The 26,217-nt window shown below is 44.7% G+C and overlaps 1 protein-coding gene across 3 annotated transcripts in view; it reads right to left on the bottom strand.

Moving 5' to 3' along the window:
- Positions 1-26,217, bottom strand: part of homer2 (homer scaffold protein 2) — a 34,087-nt gene that overhangs the window by 5,720 nt on the left and 2,150 nt on the right. For 2 of the 3 annotated variants that reach the window (XM_037095483.1, XM_037095482.1), the window contains exons 2-7: positions 15,690-15,846; positions 7,327-7,458; positions 6,961-7,053; positions 6,072-6,220; positions 3,425-3,581; positions 1,757-1,867 (exon numbers count right to left, since the gene is read on the bottom strand). In XM_037095483.1, coding sequence (XP_036951378.1) covers positions 1,757-1,867; positions 3,425-3,581; positions 6,072-6,220; positions 6,961-7,053; positions 7,327-7,458; positions 15,690-15,846 — 799 coding nt within the window. Of the gene's footprint in view, positions 1-1,756; positions 1,868-3,424; positions 3,582-6,071; positions 6,221-6,960; positions 7,054-7,326; positions 7,459-15,689; positions 15,847-20,184; positions 20,293-26,217 lie in introns of those variants that run through there. The other variant, XM_037095481.1, reaches the window with a different exon arrangement.

The following is a 26,217-nucleotide window of genomic DNA, read 5'->3' as shown; positions in this document are numbered from 1 at the left end:
TCTTTTACGCAGAGCAGCTAGAAACGTCTTTACTTTGCAGCACTTTTAACGAGTTACGATCAAACCTGACGACGATGACAACATACGTGAGGATTAACGTTCGCTACAGTCGCTGCAGAACGTGAACAAAGTCACCGACCCGAGTCCTTCACAAAGAAATTCACAGTCCAGCGGCTTTAAACAAGTTAAAATAATGTCACAGTTTCTTGTAGCAGCCGAGAGAGACGGGAGAGTCTCATTTTTAATGTCACGTTAAAATCTGCTCACGTACGGTTAATGAAAAAGCGATTAATGCTTGTAAATTGTTGCTGGTTGTTACAAAGAGCTGCTGTCGAGCTTCTTCAAGGAACTGATTCTGTGGAAAAAGATGATGGAGGTTAAACTTTGTTTTAGCGCCGGAGCACCAGACTACAGAGCAGCTTCAGTCCTCACACGCCACCGTGAAAGAAAGAGTCTTAATTTTATGACTTTTCCAAGCAGGATAAATCAGAATCCGACCCAGTGAAAAGCATTTAGATATCTGTAATATCGATAAAGAAAGCTCCAAAATCTGACAGAAACAATCAAATAAAACTGTTGAAAACATCTTAAAATACTCGAAAAGCAACAGGAAACAGAAACAAACACTGAAATAATGTCTTTATACAGGAGGATCTCCAGATAACAAACTATGTTTCCATTATTACTGTCTGATCCTGTTATTTATGTGATTATCACGAGATTACAGTCGTTTTCACAAGTTAACAAGATGATTTTGTCGAGATCTCCAGATAAACTTTGTTCTCCTGAGTTATTAAAGTAGGCGAGACTCTGTGAGATCCCGCCTGACAACGTTACTGTCATTCTGCTTTTTATTCAATTAAAAACTCATTTAGATTAAAAAGCATAAAAAAGAACAAAACAAATGCAGATTACCTGCCGGGCCGACTCATCCCTCAGCTGTCATTTTGTTTGTGATCTTACATTAATTATGTGGTTATTTTGGGAAAACGATGCTCGTTGTTTTCTCGTGTTAACGACATTAATAACTGGACAAACAGGAGGTCACGTGTTGAACCGTCACACAGGTTTGTTTCCTCGTGTGGTGACTGAATCTCTTCCGTTTGTGTTTCTCTTTGCTTCACACGTGGCTGAATGTCCCTTTAATGGCGTTACTGAGGACTCACTGCAGAAACAGGCAGCGAGGCCGTCAGGTGTTTCCTGCAGTCGGTCCTAATCATTCGTCTGCACACAGAAACGATGTTTAACCAGCGACGAGCAAAAGGTCAAAAGACTGCGCTGCTCGTCCTCATCAGAAATAACAACACCATTAGGCCCCGCGGAGCCGACAGGCAGCTAGTTTGGATTATGGATGACTGATGCCGGAGACATAAGGCGAGGCCGCTAATGGCATTTGTGCCAAAATTCCCTGCTGCTCTGACCGGAGACAAAGTCGGTGGATGGATTTCTATTCCCCCCGGTCGGCCCGCTCTCACAGCAGACTTCATCTGCACCAGAACAGAACAAATTACTGAGCAATTTAAAACAAAATAAGCAGCACAGGAAGTCCGAAAGAGGAAACTGAGGGGGGAGAAACAACGACGGGCAGCGTGTGAGGGTCTGGGTTTAGCTGGGCAGGCAAAAATAAAATATTGATCCATACGAACACCCAAGATCCCACAACAGAAGCAGCACTTCACAGAGGCGTAATCAGAAGATCCGTCACTTCAGCAGCTGTGATTTCTCTGATGGAGAGACGATGATCCGGACGTCTCACCTGCTCTTTGTCCCGCAGCTCGGCCTCCAGCTCCTGAACTTTCACACTCAGCTGGGCGTTTTTCTGCTTCTCCTGATCGGCTTCTTTACACTGAGCTTCCAGCTCCACGATCTGCACACAGAGCCCAGAGAACAGAGGAGGTTCATGATATTAGAATATTTGTATATTTTACATTATTTCATGATGAACTCACTCAAACCTCACATGCAAGTCGTGATTTTCTAAATCACTGACTCGATGCGATTTTCAATTCTTCTTCCCCCCCAAAATAAAAAACACTGAGAATCGCTGATTTGACTTTGAAGATCAGAAATGGAAGATCATTTTCGATTGATTATGAAGGCCGTGACACTGCTGCATACAAGACAAAAAACTAATAAACATACTGATAATATCTCACAGCCACATCTACAACAATACCACGAATAAATACAGACAACTCGCCGAGTCAACGCGCTGAAGCTTTTTATCCTGAGAGGCGGTCGACAGTTTTTTCGTCTGTTTACTCGTTATGTGTTTCTGTTCATTTCTCTGTTACAGTTTCTTATTTATCACCACATCCGATTCGCTACACGATCATCAAGGGGAAGCGTGTTAACGATAACGTTATTATCGTGATATCAGTCAGTCAAAAATTAAACTTTTTATTTTGTTTCTCTTGTTTGGCAAATTCACTAAACTAAAATACGAGTGCAGGGAGACTGTTTCACGATTTCCACAAAGAAAAGATTCAAAAGGCCGAAACATCTGCACTTCATTATCAACACGATCGATATATTTCATTTCTGTAACATCCCGGTCATCATCAGCACCTGCGTATTGCGACACTTCAGCTACATTTTCTGTTAGATGCTGCTGGAGATGCTTCACTGTTGTTTTCCGCGACATTAAAGTCTTGAATCTTTGTGTTTCTGACATGTTTTGTGTCACAGTCTCCTGCAGCAGCCGGTTGAGGCCTTTACACACCGACTCTGTTTTTGTCATCTGATATTGCCGCCGTTTTAAAAATAAACATGACATCACGTCGTGTGATCGTGTTTACAAACCGACTCAGGAGCTTTTTACACCGTCGTGATTTTTCTGATCTGTCAAAGTTGTTTGGAGGGTTGTTTGACTGTTCAGAGCCACCGTAGTGCGACAGAGCAGTGTGATAAAGTGTGACCGAGCAGATTTCTGTCAGGATCCTTTTATCAGCAGGTGAAACTCTCTGCGCTCTCGTCTTGTTTTCAGGAGGAGATGGATCCAGTGTTTTAGCCGGAACTTTTTCCAAGAGGAACCAAAAACTCTTCGTAATAACTACAGAAATAAAACTCACCGCACTCAGAGTGCAAGGCTTTTTATCAGCAGGTGACAGATTAAGAAAAACGCACACAAAAAGAAAAACCAAAAAAAAACGACTTGATGTGTAAAAGACCTTCAGAAAAACTTGCAGGCTTCTACAAAATTTGTGATTGCAACAGCAGCCCAGCTGCAGCAACAGCCCACATTGATTATGAAACTAAAATGCTTCTATTTTTAGTGGACGGCAGGAAACACAGGAGATAATAACATGTACAGTTTTCTGAGAGATCACGTCTGTAAGGATTTAACCAGCACGTCGACTGAACTATGAATCTGTTCCGTTTTTTTTATAACCTTTTCCTTTTGCTTTGTGCGGGGCTGTATTACCTTTTCCCTGAGCGTGTCACTCTCCTCCTTGCAGGCACTAAGTTGCTTCTTCCAGCTCTCGACATTAGCTGAGGACTCCTGCAGTGCGTCCACCAGCCGGGCGTTATTTTCTCTTAAAGTCTGCAGCTCTGTTTCCCACTTCTTGGCGTTGGTGTTGCTGTCAGAGAGAAGAGAGAGAGAGAGAGAGAGAGATCCAGGAGGAGAGATTTTAATGGGAAGGAAAAATTTCAGACAGGTCAGTGTTGAAATGCCGACGGCTCCTGCCCACTGACATGACACATAATGCTTCCAAATCCTTCCAGTCATGACTATTTAATTATCTGTGATGTACGTCGAGCTGTCAGGAGATATTTAGACCATTAAAGAGAAAGAAACGTGGGGGAAAGTCTCAGAGGTCTGATGAGCTGCAGCCGTGATCGGACCGCCTCACAGTTGTGGCATCGTCTCAGTGTTTCTTATCGTCTCATCAATCGTGACGGGGAGGCAGTGATGTATATTTATTATGCATCGCTGTTCCCTTCCGTATGCATGGCCGGGTTGAAGCGTGCCGCTCTCGGACTTGCACCGCAGCATTCTGCAGTCGTCGGCTGTTTCGCTGCCGTGACACACTTCCACAAAACAAAAAGCCCAGAGCGGTGAAGAAGGAGAGAGCCAGCAGAGACGAGAGCGAAGGTGAAGCCGACAAACTGGAGAACGTGGAGCGATTCACGTCATCTTTAGAAACAAATATTATTTTACAGGTCGGTAGTTTTCCTAAAGTTCCCTCGGATGTTAGAAGTTTGTTAGTTAAGTTAGATGTCCAGAGGAGTTTCTCTAATCCAACTGCTCGATGTAACCAAAGTAGGTTAAAAAAAATCATTAATTCTATGCAGCGTAGATTTTATTCTGGGCCTCCAGCTCAGATGTAAAAAAAAAAAAAACACGCTTGACACTTGACACTTTATTTATATCCTGGAGTGGAGTGAAAACATTATTAGATTCAAATAATTTATACACAATATTCAGCATTTTAATGAGGAAAACCTCCAACAAAAGGCAGCGATACAGACCGAGAGCTCCACGTAGCACAAAGAACTAAACTGCAACACGTCCACTTCAGGGTCTGAAAGTCTCGTCTCGGACAAAGAGGGATTTTATTTCAAGACCAGTCAAGTCCACATCTGTATACACACTGTACTGTGTAACTCTTTGAGACCTTCTGAACTTAATGAAGCTTTCGATTGGAGACAAGAGTCTCCCAGAGACCCTGACGCTTGTTCTGTGGATGGTGAAACATGGAAAAGTTTGTCTGTGAATGTTGCTCACAGACGTTTACTGTGTGCAGTTTGTAAAGCGGAGATACGTCCTGCTACATTTTACAGTTCATCGCTGGATCTCACGTCCCTGTCGGCTTGTTTTACGTGCCGCGTTCTGACACCGACCTGAACAAGAATCCTCAAGAATCCACGATTAAACATCAGCGACTTTCTCTGGGAACGAGTCGACCTGCGAAACAAAGTGTTTCCACTCATGCAGATGTTCGTTACTCTTCAGGGGAGGTTTGGCTAATTAGTCCGTTCTTCACCTCGGGTTCTTTCATCCCATCTGGATCAAACGTGTCGCTGACGGTTCTGATGCCGCCCCGGAAAAAAAAAAAAAAAAAGGTACTCGCTGTAGTTTTCCTTGACTCTGACGCCCTGGAGGTCATTTTTTAAATCCCATCTGGAACCACATCTGGTGCCTCGTTCAATTATGGGATTTATAAACTCACTGGCACATCTGGATGATAAGAGGCCAGTTAAACAAATGGTTGAGTGGATCAGCGCCGCTCTTCAGATTAGATCAGACGAGTTCTGAGCTCAGCCCGGCAGCAACAACACAAGGTTTATAAGTGTAGTATATTATATACACGGCGCAGCGTTGGTGCACGACTCCTCCAACAGCCATGATTAGTTCAGATTCAAATAACCAGACGATGTTTATACTGTCCACAGATCAGCACAAGCTGCGGACTCGCTCATGTGAACTGTAATTTTGTGCAGAAAATAGGCAGGAGAGAAAACAGCTGCGCTTAGAAACGGTGTTTTTATGTGTCTTTATCAGAGTCGACGTTGTTTAACTGCTGAATAAAATAGATTAATATCAGTAAGGAGGCCGATCGATCACATGTAGTTCTGACATCTCATCTCTCTGCTCTGTCCTGCTTCTCTTGTATCCAGGCAACACAGTCAGACTTCTACAGCTCCACTGTTTTTACAACTTCTACAAGATGGAAATGTAATAATCGTTAAAATGCGAACGCGTCTCACTACTCTGTAACTTCCAATCAATGGCTCACTTCGGGACTCGATGTTTTACATAAAGATTACATTCATTTGCAAACAAAACTGACCAAAACTTTAAAGGTTCATCTTCAAATTTAAATGTGTGCTGGTTCGGTTTTAAATAAACACTTAAATCCACTGAAGAGGAGCGAGAGGGACGATGGAAGGAAGCCGCAGGGAAGAAGAAGAAAACCAGCGTGGAGACAGATTATCTTCACACAACGCGGTGGATTAAGGATTTATTTGACCAAATCACCAGAGCTGGTGAGTGTTGGATGGTTTGTATGACACAAATGAAAAAAAGGAACATTACACTGAAGATGTTTTGATGATGGAAGCCTCACCTCAGCTCCACTGCGCTCTTCAGACGGTCGTTCTCGCTCTTCAGCACGGCAGCTTCCGGACTGACGTGAGAGATCTTCTCATCGTCCGTTCCATTAATGCTGGACGCCTGGTTGGTGGAGGGCGTCTCCCGTCCGGACTCAGTCTGGTCCTGGTGGTGGTGGTGGGAGGGGAGGCAGAGGGAGAGAGATGTGTTATGATTCAGGGCAGGTTCTGATCAGCTCTGACTGTGAGGGATGGAAAAGAAAAAGGGCCCCTGGGCTTCTTTTGGGTGAAACACTGTAAACACCTCGGACACGTCAGCTATGACAGCGGCAGGGTGAGAAAAGCCGTTGCCAGTATTCATCATGTCATATGGCCCGGCAGCTCCGTGTGCCTCCGAGTTGAGTCCGACTCCTGCCATCTGGACCCGGTGCAGGCACGGAGCGAGGTTGGCAGCCTGCGACCAGGCGGTGCCGCTCGGTGCACCTCAACATGATCAGATCGATGCTGCTCACTCCCTCACACAATTCCCCATTTTCAATAATTAGTCGAGGAACTTTCACCGTTTCATTTCTCCCACTGGCCTCCTCATCGACGTAAAGGGGGATCATCTTAAACTCGAGGCCTTTATTCACAAGTGTGTAAATGAGTCATAGTTGTTGATCGTCTCAGCTGGCAGCCGAAATATGTCGAACATTTGTCCTTTAGAAAACTGTTACTGACATCATCCATGCTGTCGACCACATGAGGAGCACAGATAAAGTAAACGCAGTTATTTGAGCGATGAACCAGAGAACACGAATTAATGGCTGAATGTGAATTGTTGGTTGTTGCTGTTGGTTTTCGTCAGCGGTGTTGGACTGAATGAGAGCATCAGACGGCAGAGAGAGAGAGAGAGAGATCATTTACCTGCGAGTGATTACTCAACGTCTCCACCTTCTCTTGAGATTTGTCCCTCGCCAGCTTGGCTGCGTCTTTTACCTCCTGGAACTTCTCAGCGAACTGAAAACACGAGATACAGAGAGAGAGAGACGTTGAGAAAGCTGCAATGATTCATGACAATACAAGCTGAAATGTCATAACGCAGCGAAGCTTTGGGAGGAAACGGAGCCAATTATCTGGTGATAGTGAGGATCTAACAGTCAGATATTCTCTTAAATCCATCTGATTGCTTCATTTTCTCCCTCTGATGTTCAAATCCTACACAGCCACACTCATATATGTTCTCTGAGCCCTCCTGACTTCCCGTGATGCTGCAGGGATGTTTCCTCTCACCTTGGCCAGCTGCTGCTCCGAAGAGAAGCCCAGTCCGAACACGGTGTTGGCCCTGCTGTCGGCCCACTGACCGAACTTCTGCGACGTCTTGGTGAACGTCATGTTGGGTGTGATGGTGCTGTTGATGATCACCTGTTGACACAAAACAACAATCATGTTGGAGGTCACACTGCTGAATCAGTGCAGATGTGGAGACTTCCAGTGAAGTTCTGCTGCCTGGATTTGAGAAACGTTCCTCGTTCAGCCGAGACGTACGAGAGCCGGAGCGCCGGCAGCTGCTTCCACACGATGAACAGTCCTTTAGATTTATCGGAGGACAATCCTCTATTGTAACTCCATTCATACCAGACTCAATCTCTGACGCCCGGCCCCGATGTCTCACACCGTGCCCACACTGACGAGTCTGATTACAGTTTGCATATTTATGATGTTTTTTTCTGAGGATGATTCACTGAATAAAAAGAGTCAGATTCTTGTCTGAGAGACGGTGCAACACAAAAGTGATTCTGTACACAAAGTGATCTTTAATAACTACTGAAAGAATAATTACTCTGTCCTCTATGGAGAGAAACACATTTATACATTAGAAGCAAAGTAATGAAATGAGGCGAGCGCTTGTTCTGATTTGTTATTTAATTTGTGGTCAAAGCTAACTGAAGCTCACATCTTATAGAATTCAAAGACTATTAAAGTTAAAGGTAGAATAGATAGATAGATAGAATAGACACATGTTGGGTTGGTAAAGCGTCCCGAGCAGCAACAAAGAGAGAAAATCAGAAACTCTCTGCAGATACGAGACACTAACACGCCTTTTCTCCTCATTCCAGCCTCCCTCTCTGTCTGTTTACGGCTTTCTGACATCTTTGTCTCGTCTGAAATCAGTCTTGTGACGTCTTGCGATGACGCCAAATAAAAATAATCTATAATCCAACTCAAATGCATCCAACTAAAGTAACGAGGCTGTTTTGAAACTGTGAGAAGGAGAAAGTTCAGATGTTTGTGTCATAACGCTTCTGACATCACAAAATCCAAAACTGTCCTGTTTTCAGACTCACTAACAAAGATCTATTCACCCAAAATGGATAAAGAAATCAAACACTGACTCAAGCAGACACGCGCTCTGCATTATGTGACTGCTGACCCACTAACCTCTAAGTCGTCAAATTACAATATCCATATTTGCAACGGCAGACGTTCACCTGTTGCGGCTCTGCAGTAAATCAGCTGCCAGAAAACATCTGCTGCAGTCTAAAAGTGTCACTGACGCCTCAGAAACCAGAGCGTGTCTCATCCTGCAGCTTTCAACTTACAACTCTGCCCAGATATAAGAGAACTTTAAAAAAACACACACACACACACACACAGTACATGCAAATTACCCTGACAATTAAGGAACAATGGGAGACAGTTTAATCACAGTGCAGCCCTTGTTTCATAGCAACATGGCTCTGAACACAGGATCCCAGAATTCAAAGTGCTGACAGACTCGTGTCCTTTTCTACGCCCCCACCGTCTCCCGCTCCATCTTTTCAGTGGCCGAGGTGTTAAAGCACTTTACTCTGCATCATTACCGGACACACGGGCACCTGAAAAGCAGAGCGAGCGAGCTGAACGAGCAATCAATACCCTCTTAGACATTTGTGTCCCACTCAGAACACACTGCTAATGGCTCCTAAAGACAGAGATCGCCGCACATACGCACATAAAAAACAAAAAACAAACCTTTATCGTGTTGAAAACCTTCGATTCAGGCTGCGTTCCTGCAGCAATTTACAGATGTGCCGGAGATCTGATTTAACAATGATCAGTCCCTTCGAGCGGCTTCATCAAAACAAATGTTACCTCATTTCCTCGGCGGAGGCGCCGGGACAAAAGCCTGAACAACAGTAACGCGTCTGATCTGAAGCAGCTGAGTGAATATTTAACACAGCTCACAGAGAAGTGTTGAGATAAGATGAAACTTTAATGATCATTGTGGAGAAACTGGGCCGCCGCTGCAGGATGAAGTGGAAAAAAAAAAAAAAGGTAAACAGATGGTGAACGTATGTAACCAACTGTTCAAACACTCAAACTGGAAGATATGAATCAAAATAAATTGTTTCCTGACGCTGATCACACATGAACGTATCAGAGCACCTTGTGTTGTTAATCAGTCCACATTTTAAATCCACCTCCTTGGTTTGATAGAAACCCTGTCGGATCCTTTTCTACACATCGTTCCTGCAACTTCTGCTTCAAATCTTTCTTCTTTAAAAACAGACTAATTCAAGTCAACGCTGAGCTGAGGATGTTTACCTGCATGATACTCAAGATGATCAAGATTTTAATCTTTTTTTCTTTTAAATGAATTTTCAGTAACAACAAGGAAATAAAAAAAAAAAAAAAACAGAACAAATACAAAACGCGCACATGTTGGTCAGCTGATACTGAATGAAACCGAATATAAAAATAAATAAATAAACCCACAACAGGTTCATAAATAAGCAGATATAATCAGTCACTTAATCAATCAGTGACAACTCAGCATGTGCAGAATGAAGGAGCGTCCTTGATTTATGACAGGTGAACTGTGGACTTCCACCTCAGGAAAAATCAGGCGCCCGTGAATCTGCCTGGTATTTCAGAAGCAGCAGAGTCGAGGCCTGTTTATGACGTAGTGAGTCCTGCTGGATGCACATATTTACTTTCAGTCTGTGTCATGACTCAGTCTGAACCAACAGGTGAGGAACGGAGCAAAGTAACTGAACCTGCCGCCTCCGTCTGCAGCCGGAAACAGAACGACGACACCTGAAGCCTGCAGCAGTTGCTGAGTCTCAGTTCAGGTCTTTAATGCATTTTGAATAGAGAAGTCTGTGTTGTTCAAATGATTCAGCACGGCTCAGACAGACAAGGTTATTGATCCTGTATGATTTATCATCCTCACCAAAAGATAAAAGAAGGTAAAAGACACCTGATGTGGAAACTCCACTAATGAGCTCTGTGCGACAGTAACAGGATGACCTGGTTGCCCCACATCGCCGTGGGCCCTGTGACTGTGTGTTGGCATGTAATGAGTGTGTGTCTGAGTGGGAGGGTGTGACGGAGGGAGGGAGAGCGGAGTGACGCTGGCAGCTGTGCCGGTGGTGAGCCGGGCTGAGGATCAAGTGGCACAGGAGGCGCAGAGTGAAGCTCATCGGGGCCAATGGCCTGAGGGGTCGGGCAGAAACTCAGAGACAGCCGGGAGGTTATTAGGAAAAAAAAAAAAAAATCTTCCTCGGCTGATTATGTGTCTGCGGAGCCACCAGAATGTGCAGCGTCAGTAAAGCAGCAGGAGATGCAGAACATGGGAGAAGGGGAGCGTGGATGGGAACGAGCTGTGATCGGCTGTCAAGAACCGAAAACGCCACAAGTTTTTGTCATAGCTGCGTGGGAGCTTTTTTTATTTTTTTTAAAGGGGTGATGAAAAAAAATGTAAAAATGTCTGGAGCCAGAAAGCCTCCACTCACATGTGACTTCACTCAACATACTGTAAAAGGGTTGAAACATGATACTCTGAAATCTGCATATTTGAATTTTTTAAAGATAAATGGGTCGATAGCACTTCGCTTTCCTGCCCCTCACTCATCTGCTGTCGTCCACACTTGCAGGATTTCAGTGGGTTCCGGCTGAACGTGCGGCACAAAGCCCAGTTCTGGACGGATATACATCAAAAATAACGGTGACAAATGGGCAGCGAAGGACGGTGGTGATGATGATGATGAACCGGAGGATCTGGCAGCCGCGTCGGGACTGAAACGCAGCCAGAGAAAGACGAGATGATGATGATGATGGTCGCCGCGTCCTCTCGTCAGAGCAGGCGGCGGAAAGGGAAAACTGGGACTGCTCATCAAGCAGAGGTGTGATGAGGACGAAGAAATGTTAAATATTTTCTGTGCGGCTGCCAGCCGCTCTGATGACCTGGTGCACATTATCTCACCATATATTAAGAGCTGCAGAAACACAGTGTTCCCTGGTGGCAGTGACGCAGGTTTGGTGTCCTGACGGAGGAGGACGAGGGGAAACCGAGGGCGGTTTTCTACATTTCCGCACAAACTTATAAAGATCTACGAATAAAAACACTGTGACCGAGCTGGTTCTCGTCCGTTACATAATCATAAAAGGCTGACTAATATACAATTCAGAAAGTATTAACGTTGTATTAAGGCTCTGATCTTACATAACATTGGATCTTGTCACACAGATCGCTGGGACTGAAACCAGATCGTCCACTGATCTCTGGGCTGGTGGTTCCAGCCGCTGCTCCTGCCATCGGTGTCGGACTGTCTGTGTGTCCTTTGACCGGTAAGATAGAAACGTGTTGTTTCAGTGCATCGAGGACTATAGACTCAAGAAAACGCTCCTGCAGGCTGCACAGAAGTGTCGTTCCATCCCAGCTCACCCAGCGCCTCGCAGTTCATGTCATGGGTTTCTTGGATAAAAACAAACTATCTTTGCGTGTTTATTTTCAGCCTCAGCAATCTTTAAATTTTTCACCGGGTTGGGTTGAAATTGGTCCTGAATACATGTTGAATATCTTTCTTAGCTCAGGACAAATTTCAATCCAAGGCTGAGGCTGAGAATATAAATACCAAGACATTCAGCTCAGAAGGCCAAACTGTTGTAGGATTTTGTAAAGTCGCACAGAAGTTTCAGCGTGAATTTGTTCAAGAAAACCTGGGAGAAGTTCTGGATTTTTTGGATGAGTTGGGGTGGAAGGACCCACAAGTGAATGCACAGCTGATGGAAACACGAGTATTGTCCAGAACAGCGGCTCCGCTGACCGTAACGCGGCCGTAACTCAACGCCGATGGAATCTGAGGGTGAGGCTGGAAACATGTGTCGCGTCTTTACAGTCTGCTGATGCAGCAACGTTTGGACTGGAAGAAGATAACAGAGTCCTTGATCTGCTGAACAAAACTGAACCTCATGATGTTGGAGACCAACGCTGGTGTGTCCATCAGGATCCTAACAGGATCGCTTTACGACTTGCAGACAAGAGTTCGATTTAAACTCCAAAGTAGGGCACAAGTACTGGATCCTGAAGCGTTGGGAAAACATGTCACCTTCATGTCCGGTGGTACCAACGCAGAGAAACTTTACTGGTGAGAAAGGTTATGAAAACGTAGGCTGAAATATCGTCCTCTTAACTACGATAGTTAGAAATATCTGGCAAACGTACCCGTCAGAAACAGATTCAACAAGCTCACCAGCTCGCAGAACACGAGCCAAAATGTTAATTTTGGACACTGGCTCGGAGAGAAATGGCAAGAAACAAGGATTCAAAAAAGAGAGAGAGCAGGAGGTAGGAGAGGAAAATATCAGCAAAGAAAATATTCCAAACAAGAGAAGGGCAGAAAGTTTTCTACCACGTTAGCTCAGGAAGTTATCACACTCGGAATAATTCATAAAGTACAGCAAGCAGACCCGTCACAGCGTTGTCATAGCTGTTGGTACATCGCTGCATGAGATGCAGGAGGAGCGCGAGTCAAAAGTGCTGATGCGCTCCTCCACTCGCCATATCATCCTCGGCGAGTTGCCGTGCCATCACGGGTGGACGAATATAAAGTGACGGTCTGTCAGAGTTACTGTGTGCAGCAGCACAGACTATTCCTCCGGACAGACCTGTCTCCCTCGCAGCTAGTGTACAAACTCGAAACTATATTTAACATTTATTTGATATGACTCAACGTTTCTCCGCTCACGGTTACTCGGCTCATGCTGGAGTCACTTCGCCTCATTTAAATTAACTGGAAAAGGGAAAAAAAAAAGGGGGGGGGATAAAACAGAAATCAGCAGGAGTCGTCTTTATTCATACGGAGATAACATTTTATTTCATAAATGCTGACAGCTCACTTGTAGCCGCTGCCTGCAGACATTTCCTGACACACGGCTCTGCTACTCAAGGTTACAGCAGAGTGGAGGAGCAGGAGGCCTTCAGGACATACAGCACATACAGATCCAGGTTCATACGAAGAAAACATTCCTTTATATATAAAAAAAAGGGACTTGAAAGATAAATATGCAAGTATTGTCAGCGCCGTAGCTGCAAAAGTGCTGCTTGATGACATAACAGATTAGAGTCTCGCTTCTCTGGTTTGGAGCCGTGGGAAGGGAGCTATTTTGAAGGTAATGGAGCCTGACTCAACAACGCTGCGCAGGAATAGAGAAATAATACATTTTAAACCGTGTTAAAAGATGTTTTATTTACTTAACAATCGGACTGAACATCCTCCAGTTGAGCAGGAAAATGTGTTCCAGATCTAAGAAGCACATCAGAAGCTCTTTTTATTTTGAGTCGGACGGCGCAAAACTTATTTAACTTCTAATTTTCTGCTTTAAATTCGTACTTTTAAAAATGAGCTTTTCCTCAGATGGTATAACTTGCATGAAACTGCCAGAATGTGAAGGTAACTCCGAAACTACAGGTGCAGCACAACCGCTAACTGCTGCTGGGAATAATCTTAGCTGCCGTTAGCAAGTAGCTCGGTTAGCCACAGCGGAGGTGATTACGATCTGCCCCTTTCACAGAAAATGTAAATGTAAATATGTGGACGTTCGCCCCCAAACAGAGGAACCAAACAGAACGACGTCTACAGACACAAACTACCGCCGACCTGTTCGCCTCTGCAGGTAATCTGTGTGATTTAAGACGGTGCGAGAGGTGATTGCCTCGGCGGTGTCAGCCGAGGGGAAACCGCTGTCATAACCCTCCTCCAGGTTCTCGCACATCCGAGACTCTGATCGCCATGGAAACACATAATCTACTCTTTCTCAGATGGCAGGAGAAGGTGTGAATATGGGATACAGGCACACTCGTGTGGCGCCTTATCACACGCATGATTTCATCTCCACACCTTAATGACTAAATGAGTCACTCTGTTCACATACAGATCGTGTTCGTCCTCATCACACACACACACACACACACACACACTCACGTCCAAACTGAACGGAGTGGAAAAACATCAAATCAGGTAAAAAGAAAAATCTGTCCACAGCTGATCCACCGGCACCGCCAGTTAGAAGCTGCGTCCTCGTGTCCTGAAAGTACGACGACTGTTGGCGCCTGCTGACGACAGCCAGTTACAGATAATTGAATATAATTGAGTGTAATTGGTACTCGACAGGTACGCAGCTCTTGGCTGCTCTGCTTAATTTGTTTAAATGGATGTTTGCTGATGTTCAGACTTTGATTTTGACTTTAATGTTGTTGCTCTGCTCTCACCTGAGCTGTTAACACCTGTTTGTAAAGACTTTCATAAACTCATATATTAAAAAAGGAGCACGATGTAGTTTCAGGGAAGAAATTTTAATCAGAAGAAAATAAAAGTTTTAATGATTCTCTTTATTTATTGTTTTTGCCTAAACACAAATAAACTTCTTTTTGTTTTCATGACTGAATGAACAAACTGACTTTAAAGGACGACACACTGAGAACAGCTCGTTTATTCAGTTACAAAAAAAAAATATGAATAAGTATTTCTGAGTCTGTATTATTACCTCAACAATATTGTAAATATTACATTTCTGGGTTTTAATTTCTTCTCCAAAGATACATAATTGCCTTTTTAATAGACTGAACAGTCACTTCCTGCAGAAAACTCGTTGGGTTTATAATACATGATGGATCAAACAGACAAAAGGTTTAGAAGGATTAGAAGAACGGTGGACTTGCTTGGATTTGTTGATATTCTTGTGTTTTATTCTGAAAATTATCCGGATGTTACGTGTCTTTGTTGTTTCGGTGTCTGACTTCGTGTCTGCTCTGAGCTGAATGATGCTGTGGCGGATCGGAGAAGACTAACCACGGATTCGGTGGACTTCAGGAGTTACTGTCATGAGCTACGTACCAAAGCGACACTTTGACAAACTGTCTCACATGATGTTCGCGTAACATGTTTGTGACTTGACTTTCATATCGCGAGTTGGACGGGATGTTGGTGGAAACAGCCCAGCCAGTGACCGCGGCTCGGGACCGAGTTTCAACATGTGTTTTAAACCAAAAGTCGATCTTCTCTGAACCTTTAACGAGTGTTAACCAGAGCACAAACACAGCGTTGTCACAGCACACAGATACGTGAAGTGAACAACGCTGGTCGTCTTGTTACCGTACGATGTTTTTCCTTCCTCGCATCAGAGGCACAAAACTCTCTAACGGTCTGTTGTTAGACTGACGCTGATCAACAAGCTGCACGTATTACGACGCATCATCATTCCTTTTGTTCAGTCGCTGCTTTAAGTGCTCCTCCTGCGTCTGTACCGTCTCTCATGAGAGCGGTTACGTTTCCCATCATCCCCTCCTGAAGTGATCACACACACACACACACACACACACACACACGTACCTTGGTTCCATCCACGCTGATGATGCGGTAGCTGTTGCGCGTGCTGTCGTAAAAATAGGAGACGGTGACGGCCTGTTTGCTGGCAGGGACCCAGTTCTTCTTGGTGGTCGGGTCGATCTGGAAGACGTGGGCCCGGGTGGTGTAGATCGGCTGCTCCCTGGAGAGAAGAGGACAATATGAGACACGGATCGCCGCAGATAAGGACACACTATATGTAACCGCAGATCAGTTACACACAGTTGTACACCGTGTGTGTGTGTGAGTGTTGTGCTCTCTCACATTAAGCCTGCAGAGACTCTGCAGCGTCTCCAGAGAAGCCCGAGAGTCTCGGCGGGGACGGGCAGGTGATAATGTAACACAAACCCTAAATCCTTACAGCGACCCGAAGCTATTAGCACATCGACACCACCTCCCCTCTCATAGGAGGCAGTAACACACGTCTGGGTGTTTGTGTGAGACTGAGCGCTTGTATACACGAGTACACACTCACATCTATTGTCTCGGGGGAAGATTTTCCCACGGCATCGAGTATATGGGAGACGATGATCAACTCGTGGTAACGCAGTCGAACAAGAGAAGAGTCGCTGTGGTCTTTTAACTTCAAAGTGAACAAACAGACGGCTGACATCACCGTGACTCTCTCAGAGGTTTTCATCAATCTGAACGTTCACACAGGTTCATATTTGTCCAGGGACTCATTAGATCGGTAGCATTTTCTTTTGCTTCTTATTCTGTGTTTGTCCGACACCGACTGACTGATGAGTATCTGTATCACAGGCCACGTAACATAGTGACACTTCAACTTCATAGTCACTCTGAGTCAAACCGAGACTGAGTCTTAACATTCGTAAGCGTGACACCACTGGATGTGTTTGGGACAATTTCCAGCCGAGTTTGTGGCCATGAAACCTGACATTTTAATTCAAAGCTCGATCTTTTCTTCACCCTGACCGGCCCGAACCAGAGCGCAAACACAGCGCTGACTAGAATCAAGTTGCTGTTCTGCAGAGATTAAATTTTTTTTGCAGATTATCATGATGTCATTGTGTATTTAACCTTTGACCTTTTGGATATCAAATGAAATATCTTCATCTATCAGATATTTGTGTAAAATGTTACCACAGTTAAATCATATGGATTCTTGAGTTATGTCCACAGTGACCTTTGACCGCCTAAATCGAATCAGTTCATCTGTGAGCTCAAGTGAACATTTGTACCAAATTTGCAGAAATTCCCTCGAGGTGTTTTAAACATATCAGGTCACCAATAAAAAGCCAGATGGACGTACGGACAACCCTGACACCGAGTCTGCTTCCGGCACAGAGGCGTAAAAATCAAACTTAAATAAACGTAAAGATCTACAGCTGACTTTTACTCGACTGACTGGGTCGACTGTGTTTGGCGCTCAGGTCTGAGTGACCGTCACGGCTTCGTGGTAGCATTTCATTTCAAACTTCAGCTGCAAAGTTCTTCCAACAACAGTCTAATGAGTGACATGAGAACAATGAGGACTAAAGGCACTTAAAGCTATTAATGTCAGTGGTGATATAATGTTTTCAATTCCAACCCTGAAATTAAAACCAGTGGTGAATCATCTTTATGGAGCAAACTAGAACTGTAGTGGGAAACATTATGTTAACACGGTCCTCACCCGTCCCGGGAATAATAAGATAATGAAAACTCTGCTGAGCTTCACTGAATCATCTCTGTAATCACATGACTCAGTCCTTCATAACGGTCCTGCCGGTTCAACAAATCCAAAAATCCCGTGCTGAATCAAAATCATTTATCTAAGATCAATTTCGGTTTAACTGACGACTCATCTGGAAGTCAGAAAGCTGCACGTGTGGGTATTTTTAACGACTCGGGAGCCAAATCCAGACAGAACGAGACAAAAACCCAACTCAACAATGAACATGACGGGGAAGAAGTTCAAAATCGTGTCATCCGTCTCTGAGAGGGAGAAGTAATCTGCCTCCCGGCGACGAGCGGCTCGCTGGCCGTGTGATTCAGAGGAGGGATGAAGGCGCCCGCTCAACCCGAACGACCGCCAACTGGAAAAAAAAACAAAAAACGCTCCTCCTCTTTATGACACATCCTCTCTCTCTCTCTCTCTCTCTAGACACCGATTATCATCTCCATCACACAAACACACAGCAGCAAGACTGGCTACCTGTACTGGAATAAAACAAATCGTCTGACAGTGACGCTTCATCAGTCCTGCTCTACCGTCCTGAACTTTACGAAGACTTTTTAATCGAGTCTTCAGCTTTTTAAATTTTAGTGCCCTCGAACAGTTGGAACAAAAAAAAACAAAAAAAACACAGCAACTAATTAAAATCAATACTCTTATTCCCCTCCAGCCATCTCAGAAACAACCGCTGGGTGTAATCGTTTAAAAGCAACACTATTCTAAAATGTTCTCACTTCCAGATTCAACATCAGCATCCTAGAATATTTCTGGGTCGTAGTTCAGACAACACCTGCATTACACTCATATTCTCAGTTCCACATTAACTCTACGGGGGGAAACTCGACAGTCGACTCTTCTGAAAGTGAAAAACTAGTCGCACTTTGCTCAGACTGGACCCAGCAGCTTTTTGAAAAAAAAAAAGAAAAAAAAAATGAGCCACTGGAAGTTCTCGATCTGAAAAAGGTGAGTGCAGGTGGCTGTGGTGCTTTCTGTGAAGTTCTGAGAGAGAGGAATAATTATGTCGAGTGGCTGGATGAGAGCGATCGGACGACACCTCGAGTGCTCAGTAATGGATGTCGATGAAGAGGAGAAGGAGGAGGAGAAGAAGAAGAAGAAGAAGAAGAAGAAGAAGAAGAAGAAGAAGAAGAAGAAGAAGAAGAAGAAGAAGAAGAAGAAGAAGAAGAAGAAGAAGAAGAAGAAGAAGAAGAAGAAGAAGAAGAAGAAGAAGAAGAAGAAGAAGAAGAAGAAGAAGAAGAAGAAGAAGAAGAAGAAGAAGAAGAAGAAGAAGAAGAAGAAGAAGAAGAAGAAGAAGAAGAAATAATGCTGGAAATAAAAGTGTGAAGTCAACACTTCTCTTTATCGTCTACATGGACAATTTAATATCACTGCTTTGATTCTGTTCTCTTTGTCTTCTGATCGTTACTGATGCAGTCACACGTTTTATTGGTTTGACAGTCAGTCAGCCTGATCTGTCCTTCGCCCTGAATATCTGTTTGTCCATGTTTTTCCTCTCCTTCATGGATCTCATACACGGTCACACCTAAAAGTCACACTGTGAAATTCACTCCAGCCTCCCTGTGCAACACATACGGCCGCTTTCACACCACCAGCACGAATCTGTTTTTCCCTCTTCTTGGCGTATTCATCCGGATTTTGGGCTGCGACTGAATCATTAAAAATGCTTTCTTAATACACCCTAATGCAAAAGCTCACCACAGGTTTGAACATGTATGAATCATAAACTGCAACAAAACCAGCAGGAGGATCACTTTAGATCACGTCTAGAGTTTGCAAAGAGATAAGATCATTTCCATGTCAAAGGACGGGTTAATAAATAACTTAAACTTGATCATAAGTCAGTTTTTTTTTTTTTTTTTTAAACGAGGCTCATGAAGCTGCAACAATTAGTCGACTTATCGTGAAAATAATCAGCAGAGTACTCGATAATGAAAATAGCGGTTACTGTCGTCACCTTCTGGAGTCCCGACACTTTCTAGTGTTCCTGCTTCCTCAATTTTGCTTTCCTTTTTTTTTTGTCCCGACATTTACTTTCATGACATGAAGGGCTTCGACAAAATGTGTGAAGTGGGCTCGAGGCTGCTGAGCTGGACGCCGAGGCGCAGACACACTTTGCTTGGCACAGCAATAACATTTTTAAAAAATCTGTCATGCGCAATAAAAACCCGTTACAAAATATTGCACAAGGATGCGGTTGGGAAAATATGCCTGAATCCAAAATCATCTGAGAGCATGTTTTTCCTTTCAACAAGTCACTGAAACGATTCCAGACAAACAGATGTTGAAGCCGACAGACACAGAAACACATCACAGGTTCGAGGCTTCAGCAGCAGGGAACTGATGGTCCCAGTGTGTCTGTGATGCAGCCGAGCAACCTGCAACAGCAAGTTGTTAAAAAGGGACATCGAGTTCAGGATCACTTTAATGCAACGCCGTGACGTCCTGCTGCAAATAATGTCAGACAGACGAGCAGGCAGCAAAATAATTCACAAGCTAATAAAGCTTCTGCTTCCACCAGGATTACAGTTCTCACAGAAATGAAAGCCTAATAAATTCACTGCCCGCTTTAAGCCTAATCTCAGTCTTCATCTGTTTTGGGAACAACAAAACCCATTATGCAGATCACTGCTGTTGCCACACACACACACACACACACACACACACACACACACACACACACACACACACACACACACACACGTTGACCTTTGCAGTGGTGGTGTCTGGAGCCAGCTCACACTGGCAGGAGGCGAGAAGTGACGCCGAACACATGGACGCACTCACACAACTGTCGCTGGAATCCAGTGATCTGCTTTTCTCAGATATAAAAGCATCACGTTGATTGATTTTACTGGATCAAAAAAAAAAAAAGAAAAAGAAGAAGACAAGCAGGCGACATTACGGCCGCTGAATTCTTTCTAGTGCTGACTGTCGGGTCCTCCGTCCCCCATCTGGTGCTTTAAATTATTTACAGGTGTGTGTGTGTGTGTGTGTGTGTGTGTGTGTGTGTGTGTGTGTGTGTGTGTGTGTGTGTGTGTGTGTGTGTGTGTGTGTGTGTGTGTGTGTGTGTGCTGGGGGGAGCTGGTCTGAGCGACTCGTTTGCTGGTCTTTGCCTACGTACACCTACACACCCACCTCAGGCTCATCCATCCTGATGATGCAGCACTCGTGTTGTGAATAAATTAAGAGCGAAGGAACACGATGGCAGCAGGTACCCGAGTGCTCGGCGTCGCATCTATAAATATGTTTTCTTTAAGTTAATCTCCAGCGAAGTCCAGAACTCTGAGACACGTGTCAAGATAGTTTGCACTTGTTTCTAAAGTAATATACGTATTTTTTTTCGTTACAAAACAACAATATCGGAACGTGAATCTTGGAAAAATGTCCCTATACTTCAGAATTTCCCTCTTTCGCTTCAGTGACGGCAGCCGCTCGAGCTGGTTGGTCTGGCACGACCTCGTGGAGTTTATTTTTAGCAGCAGACGACGTTATAAAACCAAAATAAAAAGGTTTCATTGATAGAAAAACAAACCCTGGACATTCGGTGAGGTAGCTGCGTGCGTCAGGTTCATCCACTCTGATGGAGACGGGGGCTGAGAGGACACTCATCATCAATGGTGAATAAACGTACTACATTACCTCGGAGGAATATGGAGCAGCAATGTTGGGAGGGATGCACGACGCGGCCTACCTGCCTCTTATTCTCTTAAATCCTGTGAAATGTGAGCTTCAGGTTTACCTAAACACAGCATTCTCCAGAGCTTTAAGGGGAGTTTGAGTCGGATAATCCTGCCGCTTAACGCCGACAGTTTAAGATGACGCAGGATGACACCGTGTCCCGGGAGAAGTGGGAATATCAGCAGGCAGCTTATATTTCTTAAATAAGTGTTTGGATGGTGGTTGCGGTCATGGTCTGTTCTGCTACACCTGAAGAATTCAGGTATGTGGTGAAACAGCCTCGTCCGGATTCCTGAGTTTCACAATCCACTGCGAGCTCATTCCCCAAAACGAAGTTTTACTCTTCAATCACAGTCATCCGCCTGAAGAAAGTGGCGCATGTCAGCGGTTTGGACGCCGATTGTGCGATCAGGGAGTCTGAGGTCAAACGGTTAAAAACGCCACAACTGCAGCAGGCTTTGTAGCCGCGTTTGACAGCCATCAGCAGTTTCAGATACGAGCGCTGCAACATTCTTCACGTTCCAGCGGGGAGCGAACATAACATGACTTCACACAGCACATGAGGCGGCACAGTCAAGGACACGAGTGCAGATCAATCACTGTGACCGGGGGGCTGCACAGGTAACACATTGGACAGATTTGGTCGGCGCTGAAGTGCAAAAGTTCAACACTGGTTATTTGCTGCCAACATTTTCCTGGATGAAAAACAGGTAAAGTCTCGGTTTCACTGGCAGCATTGTTCCCGAGGTGTCGACTCCCTCTAAATGGGTCAGCAGAGAGATAGCACCAACACACACACACACAATGTCTGGGTTTACACCATGTTTGGAGTGTGAAATGGGCCGAGAACGACTAAAGAGCGTCAACTGTTCACCCGGGTCCTGCTGGGTGAAGACCCTCGGGGACAATGATGCGAGCGAGGCTGTGGCGCTGTAATGAGATCTCTTCATTAGCGAGACAACATCGCTCTGCCGGCGGGACTTCATAAGGTCACCGGCCTGTGGAGGAATATTTCGTCATGTCCCTCTTGGAATCCTCCAGAGGGCAAAAACACAAACCTGAGCAGACATTTACAGTGAAATGCACCAGGTTATTGTCAGTGACCTGAGGAAAAAACAAACCCAGCGAGCAAAAGACGACTTTCGGAGCAGGAGAGGTCTTTTCAGGATGCTGATGTGCAGCGAACACGTTACGTCAATGCACCACTTCAAGAGCTGCTGTGTCGAATTCAGGACGGTCAAGTTGTCCCGATGAGAGGGGCACTACAGCAGGACGATCACCAGGACGCATCCTCTACGCAAGATTGTTAGCATAGAAAATCCCGTCTTTGAGCCTAAGAGCTCTGACGAAACACGGAAATTGCATTTCTGTCTGTTCAAAGAACTGCAGAGTCAAAAGCTGCATTAGTCACTTGTCAGATACGTAAAGTGCAGCAGGGGGGAGGAACACTGACGCGTATCCTTCTTCACTTTCTCTGCCAGCGCTAACAACAATACGCTAAGTGACTCTTCTGTGGCACCGAGTAACAAAAAGAACATCTTCTCCCGAATCTGTCGGCGAGGGGAAATGAGGAACTCATATCTGGGTCACGGGGAGCACAGATCTGTCGACTCTGCCAATATGGAAATGGATAATTAGAAACAAATGCGTCGCGACCACCCATTTGTGAACGCAGAATGGATGTAATAACTTGAATTCTCATTAGCCGGCGTAATCCCGCTCATACGTCAGATGAACTGAGTCGAGGCTCTCAGTCTTTTTCACCTGAAAGGCCTGCTGGAGAGCAGAGCGGCCTTATTAGCCAGAGCGGCGTTTTGTCTGAGTGAATGAGCAAAGTAGGCAGGAGAGGAAAGCTCTGCGGGATCGTCACTATAACACCACCTGGGCTTTTATCGCAGTAAACACACTCCTCTACTAATGATGCCAGAAGGTCAAAGAAAGGGCGGGTTAGCCTGCAGACACTGCAGCGACTCGAAGATCCCTGCTGACTGGGACAAACACTGAAGCACTGAACATTAACACATTTGACCTCTGAGGGATATTTCTGTTCCATCTGTGGTCAAAGCTAACTGAAGCTCACGTCATATCAATAGAATCAGAAAAGAAAGGTAGAATCAGTAGGATTTTGTCCCAGCTGTTCCTGAACGCACCACAAAGACAGTTGATTGCTGAGTCTCATTCCCAGGACGTTAAAAATGGACTCATGTTGGGTTGGTAAAGCGTCCCGAGCAGTTTAAAGTGTTTGTACTTTGTTACCTCTGTTGATTGATCTGCTGATCATTTTCTCGGTTAATCATGTGGTTGTCAGAAAACGCTGACAACTGACGAATGATGATAGTTTGTCTGTAATAATCAGAAACGGCCCTGACTTCTAGTTGAAACTGTAATATTTGATTTGGTCACTTCTAACATATCAAAATATCATGATAGTCTAAAAATACTGTAATATTAGTTTAAACCGACAACATTCAACTCTAAATCTTCCCACAAGGTGACCTTCATTATCACTACCAGTGTTTTGGCATCATGCAGTGAAACTGAGCTGCACTTCATGCCAGAACAGCTCATTAAACCGGGGAGAGAGCCCGAGAGAGAACAAAGGCAGTGGGCCAGATTCAAACCAGCAACCTCAGCAGGTCCTCCTCCGTCACACTGAGGATGCAGGAGGATGCAGAGCCCAACTTAATCTGAGCGCTCGGAGAAAAGAGGAAGTCTCCGCAGAAGCACAGCGCGGCAGCAGATGGCCTCCTAGGCCTCAACCATCTGGCGAGGAGACGTCCAATCCACCGTCAGTCTGTCCGCTTTCATTTACCCACAATTCCTAAAACAGTAAGACCTGCTTCTACTCCCGTGCTGCCCCTCCACCACCCTCACCTCACACACACACACACACACACACACACACACACACACACACACACACTCTCAGATTACAGTGCGGTCGACTCTCCTTCCCCGGCAGCCAAGAGACGCACTGCCACGTCACATGTCACACAGCCTAATCAATGCGTGTTAAGCCTCCAGCCGTCACTCTCTGGTCTGCCAGGAGATTATCATCTATCCCAGTGTGAGGGCCGCTCCAAGCATGGATTATTATTCTAAATAGCAATATGCTGATTGCATCGCTGACTGCGTGACCACTTGGACAGTAAGAAGAGGCTCTCGGGCAATGAGAGCTTTATTCTGGAATAACTCGGGAGACGCAGGGTTTAATCTGTGAAACTGCACTTAAAAATACAATAACTGGAACTTTCTGTCTGTCTCGCTGTTTAAATAAGAGAAATCTTGAATGACATATTTGTTTTATTGGGCTCACAATCATGTCATAAAGACGTGATGATCAATAACAAAAACGTGTAAAGTTCAAGTGGGCACTGATGACCTGATTACTGCAGGTGTGTGTTAGTTAATCTATAACTGCATTTAGAAGCCAAGAGATTCGGGGACAAAGAGACACCTGAAGAAGAAAACAATAAAACAAACACTCTCCACCCTCAAACACACACTTCTCTTTATCGACTGGCCACCCGGGGCGGTGAGCGTTACATCACTACCACGTACAACGAGCAGGAAACACAGCGCACACTCAGGCATGAACTCAAATTTAGATCTGAAATGATTTGCGATGAGCTGATTAACCGATGAGCCCACTGACAGACAAATAATCTGCATCGGTTTGAAGTGCTGCCTCTGCTTTTCTTCATCTCTCTGACTAAGAAACTGAATATTTCTTACAGATTATCTCAACTCTTCAGCTCTCCGTCCCTGCTGGTATTTTCCCGCGTCATTCCTTCTGGCGTCACTGTCACAAAGGCAGCGTTAGCAACATGGCTACAGCTAGCTAGCAACAACAACAACAACAACAACAACAACAACAACAACCGTAAGAATCCAAATTTGACCCGACAACCCTGATCTCAGCGCTGTGGCGGAGTAAAACACCTGGTCGTATTAAAAGTCGGCAGGTTTTGATCCTTAATGTCTCAAACACCGGAGCTCTCTCTCCATCGTCTGTTCGCTCTCGTTGCACCTCAGTTTGTTTGTCTTGTACAGTTCAGAGTTTCCACAGTTCTTCCAGTCGTTCCAGCTGTTGTTACTCGTGACCGGGGAAAACAATACCTCTTAGTGTTTTCGTTTGTGCAACGAAAGACGCACTTCTTCTCTGCTGAAACCGATCTTCATTTTACTAAAGGTGAAGCTTAGTGTCGCAGCTGGCGTCATTTTATAACTCAAATTAATTGGCAACAATTTGATAAAACTTTAAGCGACTTCTTCACAAAAGGCATCGACATTTACTGGTTCTAGCTTCTTTATAATATATTTGGGGGCTTTGAGCTGCAGGTCAGACAGAAACAATCATTCTGAAGACATCACCTTCGACTCTTCAGAATCAAAACTGTATTTGTTTCAAAAAGATTAATGGAAGATGAAAATGATATTTAGTATCAGACAAAAGGAATCCAGTCTGTGGGCCTGAACAGAGAGTTTAAAGAACGGACGGCCAGATGAAGTTTCCTTCATTTGTTTCCGCCTCCTGGGAAGAATTCAGCCGTCAGGTGATACTGCAGGTTGGCACCGACTGAAACCAGGGAACTGGAAAATGAAACCTTGTTGCCATGTTGTCTGTCGGTACAGAAGGTGTGACGTCCTGCTTTAATGCTGCTGGTCCGCCGGGCCGGTTTCATCATGAAACTACTCTATTGACTCCATTCAGTCGTAAACCTGCTCGATGAGGAACCTCAGCTCCTGAGAAGGAGTCAGGACGGTTCGACTGGTTTCTTACACATTCAAATAAAACAACAACATGTCCGTTCAGGAAACCAGGTGGTGCTTTTTACGTAACAAGCTCACACCTTGTCTCAAGCTTTACATGAATATCTTAAGGCCGCAGACGGAAGCGTTCATGACGTTTACGTGAATTAGTCGAGAGCTGGGACGAGTTAGATAATCACCAACGCTCAAATTCCAGTTTCTTAAACGTGAATATTTCCTCCTAATCTGAATATCTTCGGGTTGTTGATGGAAAAACAAGACTTCTGAGAAAGTCATCTCACATTCAACTTCTCTCGTTTATATAATTCTATAACCAAATGACAAATGAGTTAAAAGGAGTCGATGTCTGATGGAGAAGTTGGGTGA

Source organism: Acanthopagrus latus, chromosome 4 (genome assembly GCF_904848185.1).
Source record: "Acanthopagrus latus isolate v.2019 chromosome 4, fAcaLat1.1, whole genome shotgun sequence".
NCBI classification, from domain to species: domain Eukaryota; kingdom Metazoa; phylum Chordata; class Actinopteri; order Spariformes; family Sparidae; genus Acanthopagrus; species Acanthopagrus latus.
Note: the sequence above shows the minus strand (reverse complement) of the source record. Positions and strands in the feature narration are given on the sequence as shown.